This window comes from Polyodon spathula, chromosome 5, assembly GCF_017654505.1.
Source record: "Polyodon spathula isolate WHYD16114869_AA chromosome 5, ASM1765450v1, whole genome shotgun sequence".
NCBI classification, from domain to species: domain Eukaryota; kingdom Metazoa; phylum Chordata; class Actinopteri; order Acipenseriformes; family Polyodontidae; genus Polyodon; species Polyodon spathula.
The window spans coordinates 46,885,438-46,895,242 of NC_054538.1; the positions used below are offsets into that span (position 1 = coordinate 46,885,438).

The 9,805-nt window shown below is 39.2% G+C and overlaps 1 protein-coding gene across 3 annotated transcripts in view; it reads right to left on the bottom strand.

The window, feature by feature from the left end:
• Positions 1–317: 317 nt before the first annotated feature.
• The window catches only part of preb (prolactin regulatory element binding), a 10,879-nt gene continuing 1,391 nt past the window's right edge, over positions 318–9,805 (bottom strand). Inside the window, exons 1-10 of one of the 3 annotated variants that reach the window (XM_041250665.1) lie at positions 7,737–7,755; positions 7,196–7,363; positions 6,496–6,703; positions 5,874–6,106; positions 5,166–5,246; positions 4,679–4,806; positions 4,355–4,528; positions 3,557–3,629; positions 2,758–2,917; positions 318–2,414 (exon numbers count right to left, since the gene is read on the bottom strand). In XM_041250665.1, coding sequence (XP_041106599.1) covers positions 2,320–2,414; positions 2,758–2,917; positions 3,557–3,629; positions 4,355–4,528; positions 4,679–4,806; positions 5,166–5,246; positions 5,874–6,106; positions 6,496–6,703; positions 7,196–7,330 — 1,287 coding nt within the window. In that variant the 5' untranslated portion in view covers positions 7,331–7,363; positions 7,737–7,755 and the 3' untranslated portion in view covers positions 318–2,319. Of the gene's footprint in view, positions 2,415–2,757; positions 2,918–3,556; positions 3,630–4,354; positions 4,529–4,678; positions 4,807–5,165; positions 5,247–5,873; positions 6,107–6,495; positions 6,704–7,195; positions 7,365–7,736; positions 7,756–9,805 lie in introns of those variants that run through there. The other 2 variants (XM_041250663.1, XM_041250664.1) reach the window with 2 other exon arrangements.

Genomic DNA, 9,805 nt, shown 5'->3' on the forward strand with positions numbered 1-9,805 from the left:
TTAAAGTACATCCCGCAGTGGCAATAGAAAGACAATTTTTGTTCTACAAGTAAAGATTTTTTTTTTCTTTACGTCATTCCATTGTTGTTGAAAAAATATATTATTTTTTGTCATATGAATTGGTAAACTTTTTACTGCTGGTAAAAATATAAAGTTAATTTGTGGTTTGTTTAATGGTCTCAATGCATTATTTAACTGCCATCATTTGACCTTGACAGTTTTTTTTTTTTTTTTTTTTCAGAATACTAGTTTTGTTTATTTAATACTTTAGAAATTGTAAAGCATTTTTTGTTGCTGAAATACAAAAGCAAAACAAGTATAGTCATCTCGAGACATGTATTGTACTGGGTACATACAAACCTGTTAATGGTTCAACTTACTAGCTATTGAGTGACGTGTTGGTATTTATCAGAATAATCGAAGCAACAATCAATAGCGTTCATGCAGCGCTAATTTATATATCACACACACACACTGCAAAAAAGGGTTGATATTAAAACGACAAAAGTAGGAAAATGTGATGTTATGGTTTTTAACCATAACTCTGCATTCCCTCCTACCCCTTACAAGCAGTGGGTCTGTCTGTCTATTTATCTATTGCAGCCCAGCTAATGGCTTACAATATTTGGAGGGAAAAAAAAACAAACAAACAAGATGGCTGCCTAGTGAAAAAATTATTTTCTCTGATGACAAAAGAATAGGGTCTGACAGATGGCCACGTTCTTTTTTGTATTAGACATCTATCAAAAAAAGTGGAAATACCACTGAAACCAATAGAAGATGAAAACGTGAAAAATTTTGACATTTACAAAATGCAGGTATACTTAGTCACCCTAGCATGTTCTACCACGTTCTCAAACCATCTTGGTGCAGGGAGAGGGAAAAAATTGGGGTCAAACCCAAACCGCGCCTATATATAATTTGGAACCCCCCTCCTCCCTCCGTCATTGTCCTCTGGCTCCTGCCTCCCATACAGAAAAGTTCCCATTGCCTCCCCCTGACCTTTTGAAAGTAGGAACTGGATTTGGTGTGAGAATCTTCTAGTCCTCACATTCTCATACCGTTTAGTTTCCCACTACAGCTGGGAATGAATACCACTGAGCAGCTGCAGTTTCTAAAGTCATTGCCACCTGTCAACTGTTCCTAGATCCTAGTTCCTAAATCCTGTGTTACTAAAAAAAGAAACAAAATAATAAAACTATTTCTATTATATAAGATTTTAATGAGAAGGTTTTGTCAACGTTAAAATCAATTATGAACCAAAATACATTAACTTTTCGCAAAAATATTTACTGGATCCTGTGTCACAAACTAACTCTGAGGGAAATGAGACCCCAAAGTTAGTTTGCAGGTCCTCCCATGAACTTGCAGCATAGATGGCTGTCAGTAGGCAAGTTGAAGGGTGTGATTGAATCATCTGTCTTTCATGTTTGCAGGATCCTTACAAATACATAATTGCTTTGTACAGGTGCAGTAAAGGGAGGTAAATATTACAAATACAGAACTGAAGAACACTGCACATGGACTCAGCACTAATGTCTGCAAGGATTCCTGAAAACATGGCGAACAGAATCAAAACCATGAACTCACTATCTTCTACCAACACCTCTATGCAGCAAGGCAGAGCAGTGGCCAAGAAGACGAGAACACACATCTCCCACCAATAAGAACTGGATTCCTCCCTCCTCAGTGTAATAGTTCCCCAAGACATGTGTTTCTATGACTGGATATCACAAGCCACCAAGTTTATCATAGACAATTAAAAAAAAGAATTCCATTAACAAGATGTCTTCAAGACACACAACAGTTACTAAAAATAAATTATAACTTTACAATTACAATGTTTGTGTAGGACATGGATGTCTTTTAATTAAAGGGTTTTATCAGAAGGGAACGGGACTAGTCGACCCTGTCTATTTTGAAACAACACACCATAATCGATGGGGTTGCTGGAGGTGGATACTGAACATGGAAGCTGTCCAGTATTAAGAGAAATAGCATTACTTGTTATGTGGGTTCTAAAAATCGAAATAAAAAAAATCATTAATAGTGCACTGCATTGTTGACTGAACAATGGTCTTCATGGTCTTGATGATTTCTTCATTCGCAGGAAGCCTTTTGCCCATCAGAGAATGTCATCCTATTTTCTACAAGAACATGTGTTGAATCAGTGGCAGTGTGAGGTGAGTTGTTTCACACCAACTGCATCACATGGCAAGTGTGGGCTTGGGACACATCTTGGAACAGATAAAAGCAAGGTGTTATAGAACGCACTGCCCTGATGAACTGGGGTAAAGCACACCGAGTCATCCGTTTGTCCTAAATGAATCCAGGGAAGGCATACTGTAGTAAGAGGACCACAGCCACAATCATTAGAGCACAGAGGAGAAGAACAAACCACATGGGAAATGATCCTGCAGAGAAGAGAGAACAACATTAGACTGCTCTTTCAGTCTAAATACATTTTCATATGCAATTTAATTGTACAAGCATATTGCTGATGTTGCCTTTTAATTGGTAGGCTTTAGAAAGGAACAGTACTACAGAATGTCCAGGCTTTTTGAATGTGCGTCCACTTGATGCAGACATCTCCAAAAATAAGAAAAATACTCCCACAACCAGTTTTCTGATTTGGTCTTTACATCCCCTTAATACCAGATTTAAAATAAGACTGGGCTGAAATTGAGAACAGGATGGGTAATCAATGCTGTAGAGCATTACCAGTTGTTATTTCTCCCCCCGACATCCCCTACTCACTTCGGTTTGGTAGAACATGCAGTTTACACCGGCTGTCTACAGCCACACTTAACATGGCTGCCTCTTTGTCCCCAACAATCTCTCTGCCATGCTGCGTCTCTGGCACAAAGGCCAGGTCTGTGACCACAATGCCGTGGGCCTCTTCAACATAGTAGAGTTTCTCAAAAGAGAAAGGAGAAAGAGAAGAGGTTAGCAGATTTTATTTATTTTTTTAAATGTATTTTTACCAGAAGACAAGAAACAGTGCTTATCTGGCTCCTAATAGGCAACTGATCCATGAACCTGATCCAGACAGCTCTTGAAGGATCACAATGAATCAGCTGCAACAACATAGCTTGGTAACCCATTATATACACCACCACTCTGAGTCTCCATTTCTGAACATGTCATCCGGTTCAGAAATGTGCTAAATTTCAGATACTGATCAGCAGATCTAAAAAGAAGCAAAAGGCCCTAATGTTTTGCTTTTTTTTCTGGCCTGTTGTGAGTAACTCTATAAAAACCAACTTGTGCCTGATCTCTGTTCTGAATGCAGTTTTATCACCTCTCCTAACACCGTAGTTTTGGTTTTGATAGCAGGGTTGCAGACAGAGTGAAGGTGGCAGGGAGAAATAATGAATGCATTTTACAGCTAAAGTTTAAGTTTAAGTCTTAAGACTTGAATCCGTAATTCATGTTACTTGAATAGTCTGGACTACCTTCATCCAGACAAAACAAGATTCATCCCTGCCCCACACACCAAGATATACCTAACCTCTGCCCCACCCCTGACACTCCAGGTGTCTTATTTGCTGGTTACCTGTAGAGAGAAGGAGATGTAGATAGCCACTGATCCTGTCACTGTCCCCAGGCCTAAGAACGTCCCAGAGTCACTGAAACACAATCCACCAAGGATAAGTGCACAGTGAATTACAATTATTTTTCAGTATTTACTCATCAGAAACAGTTTCCCATGGTTTCCAACTGTGATCATTAACTTTACAGTGTGTGTAAATGTGTTTTCTGGGGTACAGAATAAGAATAAGTTAGAAGGATATGTTGTTCTTTGTATTAAGGGTGCCATCAACATGTAACATTGTGAAACCTCTTAGGGCCCTATGGGTGTCAGTAAAATCAATTTGTCCATTAATGTAATTGATGCTGTATAAATTACAACTAACATTGTTAATGATTACTCTACTGTAAATACCACAGAAAGAGGGCTAATTTGCATATTTTTATTTATGGCAATAGAACAGAAGAACTGTGCACATTAAGTGACAGTTTGGGTGTAGTGAAAAGAAGTAAACTTGAAGTTTGGATAATCAAGGTTTTACTGTTTTGTCATGGATAGGTGCTATTTTGGAGTTTGTTCACAATGAGTTTGTTCGCCCCTTAGTCCATTTAACATTATGTTGGGAAGACCCACTACAGTACTGAAGGTTTGATCGGTCATTCCAAGTAATAATATTAAAAATGTTTGAACACTTCCAGTGACAATTTTGGCAGATTAACCTACATTACAACCAAGTACGTCACTGATTGAACCAATCAGCTACCTCCTAATCTAAGTGACAGATGGTAACCTGCCATTCCCTTGCCAATCAGCTCTTATTACCTGACTGCCAAACACGATATGACCTCACTCCCACAAGGTTGTGTGAGGAGGGGCAGGAAGCTCCGACCATCCCACTTGGTGATGTAGCAGGGAGGGGGTTTGCGGTCCCGCTTGTGTGGGATCTGTACCGTGTAGAGACGCAGAGCCTCCCGGTTATCTTCCACCTTCCCAAACCTGTCGGGGGGCAAACAACGAGCTAGCACTACCATCTCTTTCATCCATTGCAACATACACTTAACATTTAAACCACATTCTCAGAACACTATGTATTTGCTACACAGGCAGCGAGAAGGAGACAGAGACAGAGAGATGTAGTGTGCTTGCCTGCAGGCCTGGTATCGATACATCTTATCAGGGATGCTGGGCATGTTTTCATTCCAGTGTAGTCCCAGTGCCAGCTGGTCGTTCTTCCACACGCAACAAGCAAAGTCTCGGCCCACTGACACCACCTGCTGGAAGGAGAGGGGGAGAGAGGGAGAGAGAAAAACACACTGATGCAAACTTGACAGGGATTCTAGGGCATTTTAGCCTTAGTGATAGGTACCAGCACCCAGCCTAAACTCTGTCAGTACTAGTAAGTCATCAGGACGTACATATTCAGCTTATAACAATGCCATGGCATTATTATTAGGAATAAGTAGGAAATGGAGAAGGAAAGGTAAGATAGTTCTCCAGCTCCAACATCCATTCATACAGTTTTTTTTACAGATGACATCACTATTCATATCACCGTGCACAGTTATACACAGCAAGAGACAAAACATTATGGGTGTAGGACGACCATGGCCAAGTCAGGCCAATGTGTGTTTACCTTGTTATAAGGGCTGATGTCTAAGTCTTCAATTTCACCATCATGAGCTTTAAAATCTAGCTTCTTCTTCATGGCTGGGTACTGCCAGGGGAAAAAAAGAAAGGTATTTTATATGAAACAAGACCACATTCAAATTGTTTATTTATTAATTTATAATTTTGCACATGGTACTATTGCACTTAAATACTGTTTATCTTACCATTAAAAAAAAAAAAAACCTAAAAAAAGCAAAGTTAGAACATACAGGGCTATTCATAATTTATACAACATTGTCAAAGTACTGTGAAAACTGACGGGTACGTGGAGGAAAATATGATCTATGATGCCCCATTTAAGAAGAATTGAAAACAACATCACGGGAATTATGAATCACCCTGTATAATGTGACATTTCTTAGTTCCTTTATTGATCTCAATCCCTACAATTATGACAAGTTTAATTAAGTTCTGCCTTGATTTACTACAAGTTTTTCCTCTCATGTGATTTTTATAAGGAAGCAAAAAACCATGACAAGCAACTAGAATTCTTCAAACATGCTCCAAACTGGGAATATTAAAACTCACTATTGCTCAATATAGCTTCTGTTTCTACTAATTTATTCTGCTTTCATTGACTAATAATTTTTGGCATAAGGGGATATTACAGCTGGGGCCCTCGTGGATATTGCAACAGCAAGGTTATGGGGAACTCTCATTTGCTCAATTTCACCTCCCAGACTCGGATGTACCCGTCAGCACCCCCTGTCACCAGGAAGCTCAGGTCTCCACTGAAGCGCACGCTTTTCTGCAGCCCATCGTCGCTGAAGTCTGACTGCACCTCCCCCAGCTTCTCTACAGAGATCTGAGTCGTACTGTTCTGAGTCTCGTTCACTCCGTCACCCTCACCCGCTGCAGGCTGACTGCCCCCCACCCTTCTCTTCCGAGGGCCTTGCTCACTCGCACCTGGAGTCACACGGTGAAGACAGAGTTGTGATCTCAACTTAGGATCACCCAAAGGACTACTTCAAATAGATAAAAAGATTTGTATTCCGAAAGATCAAATTTTCACCAACACAGAAATCTTGGATTTGGAATTATAGTCTGACAGATTCATTATTAAGGAACATACACAAATTAAAACACAACAATGTCCAGTTTTACTCAAGTAGATAACCATTTTGCTTTAAGATTGGTTGATCTGTATCTATTGAATTAGTTATAGCTATAGTTTGACATTCATAATTAAGTCACTCGTGGATTATTTTAGCATTACCCATTTAAAACCATTCCACAGGTATCTTCTATACCTGCCCACTGATGATGAAGTACAAATCCACCCTACCCATACTCACCTCCTTTCCCCTGAGTTTTATGCTCCTGTTTGATATCTGGTTTCCCAGTCTCTTCTTTGAAACGCAGAATCTGACAGCTGGCATCCTGTCCAGCTGCAATTACATCCCCCCCTAATGCCAGACTCATGGTGGCCCGGGTCTCTGTGTCGAGGGAGTGAGCAAGCGATGCACACACCTGCCCCCCTATGCGTTCCAAACGCAGGAAGTGCTGAGGAAGAGAGAGTGGAGATAGGAATTCAGACCACAGTGGGCTATTATTGGATAAACCTTTGCTAATATGCCTTTTTTATATGTGTCTGTGAATTGCTGGTACATGTTCTGTACTGTACTCTCTTCAATAGGTCAGTTTTTCATGTTTAAACAGCAGATACTTTTAAAATACAACTGAGGATGGTCCTGAGGTGGAAAAGCCTCTAAATCTTTATTTTAACCACATCAGTATAAATAAATTAGATTTTGGAGGAGTCTGGGAATATTGAAATACACTCCTTGTTACAACCGGGATACTACCCTTACCGTATCGACAAATCCAATTCCCTTAAAGCTTAGCATTCACACAGTACTACAGACATCTACAGCCCCACTGTTTATCATGCGAGGAGGCGGCCTTCCCTGATTAGATGGCACCGAGAAGTTTTCGAGGTGAATAAATCCCATTACATTGCAAACCAATGCTAATGTCTGTATGTGATTTACTTACCACCCCATTTTTTATCCCAGTCTTGGAGGCTCCACCCCCTCCAGCAGTGATAACTAATCCAGTGTCGTGATGCACACGGACTGTGTAGAGAGGAAAGGGTGCGCGGTACAGGTCTGGATCTCTCCGCCTCCCCATAACTCAGCCAGCCAATCAGCGTACAGCAATGCTCTGGAAAACAAAGAATACAAAATCTCCTATGCCTCTCCTAGTAACATAGTATACAAATCCATATACCAACCACCTTCACTGAATAAGGCTATATATAAGGGGCTCGATATCATAACCTGAAAACAGCAGCTCTCAGGAGCCCATGCAATTTCATGATCTCAACAGCAATAGTTACAAAGAGTTTAGTGGAAAAAAAAAACAAGAAGCAGCCATTCATGCCACATTAGTATATGGCTTCAGTCACCACCTCAAATATGACAAAATTATCATATTGTATTCACAAATACCAGTTTCCCAGCTGAATTATTTTCAAGAATATGACCTTTACACATAAGCAATGCAACTGCATATATAAAGGCTTATAGATACTTACTGAATAATCGCAGTACACGGGGACTGTAGTTGCACAATTAAACAGAAGATGGTGTAGGATAAACCTGCATATAATACATGTTTCATCTTAATTTCCAACCTACAATGTATTTCCCTGTACAGCAACCGGGTTGTCATTCTTACCTGCCTCTTGTCCAAAAAAGTTGTTATTATTCCACTAATTAATATTGTCTCTATTTTAAATATAACAAGTTAGCCAACAGTTACAATGTATTTGGATTAATGAGGTGGTATGCCTTATTATTTTATAGAACAGGTTTACAGCTTATCATCTTACAAGAGAAATTGGTTCAAGTCTGAGGGTACCCACCCAAAAAAATACTTTGAAAAGCCTCTTTAATTAAAAATATCTAGCAATGTGGGGTTAGAATCGGTAGGTCATTTCTCCAAGCATCCAATAAAACCTGGTATGGGTGCCTTACTACTGTTAAATTCAGCAATTGAACTGACACGTGCATATTTTACCCATTAGAATATCAGAGATTAGTGAGTTATAGTTTTAGTTGGAAAAGTTGCATCCTGATCTGTTTGAATAAACATGCTGCTGGAATTACTGGCTGCTTAAGGGATGAAAAATAAGACAACCATTGAATTTGATCCATTCCTTATTTGACTATGAGTTCAATAAACCACACCTGAGCATGTTACCTATACACTGAGGTTAATCAAGCAAGTATTAAAACCTGGCAAGGGTATAACCACTATGCAATAGGAGTCTTAAGGTGCGTTTACACTTTTCACGTTAATGCACAAGCGCAGCTGTGAAAGCAAGGGACGCTGGAAATGAAGGCTTTCTTTTTCACTTTAATGCACAGCTGTGAAAAGAAGGGACGCTGAGAAATGAAGTCTTTCTTTTTCATTTTAATGCACAAGCGCAGCTTTCCTTCAGTTCTGATGTCAAAAGGAAGCGACGGAACTGAAAGCTAGGTTGGGAAGTTTTGTACGCTGGGAACTATTGTGTCCGACACCGGAACGATGTGTTTACACTTGTAAGAAACAGCATTCGTACTTTGTAAACTAAAGATGTGCTGACGCTGTGCTGTAATGACGACATCAGAGTGCCATCATTTGAAAATACAATAAATAAATGCTTTTTATAGATTTATTTATCGTTTCTTGTTTGCCGCAGGTTTGTGAAAAGCGCTCTATAAATCAATTGCTGCGTTCTCCCCTGCTGTTATGGTACAGGCTGATTATGACCCTTTCATTGCACAAATAGCAAGTAAGTAATAGTAAGTTATGAGAAAATAAAATAAATCAGACATGAATTTTTTTCAATTTCAGGAAATGTTCTAAAAATTGAACTGATAAGCGTTACACGGACCCCCAGTCTACACATTGAAAAATGTAAAAACAAATGCACTTAAACAGACATGCCAAGCATAGCACCTTGCACCTTACACACTGAGTCTGTAATTGTCATAAGACGATGATGCATCAATTTAGGAATTGAAACAAGTTTGCTTTGATCTGACTTGACATGCGTTAAAAATTACATTGACCAATAAAAAAACGGCTGGGAAGACATGTGTCAGTTCCCAGAACAAAATAGAAAATATAAAGACTTTTGGAAAAAAAAAAAAAAAAAGAAAATCATATGGAAAGTCATTGCTGCGGACTTGGGCATGAATGACATGTATTATAAAACATGAAATTTTGAACTGATTGCATACATAAACACGTGGATTTTGTGCAGTATAGGTTATACTGTAATTATATTGTAGTTGTGGAAGTAAAGAAACAATGGTCTAACCTGGACACACATGTTAGAGAAAGATGCGTGAAGAGCAGTCTGGGTAACAGTCATTAAAGAGGGGCAGTACATGAAAGCGATGGAATTTCTGGCTCCATACAGAGAGGAGGTCATGGTAACTTATGGAAACTTATTTTCAGTAGCTCATTGCTAGCTTCCCAACTTTTAGATATATTTATTAAAGGAGCAAGTGTTTGAAAAATTAAACATTGGTCATATCTTTATTTTAATATATATTGAGCCTTTCACAGTAAATCACCATTACAAAGCCACTTACAACAACGTCTCACCTTAAA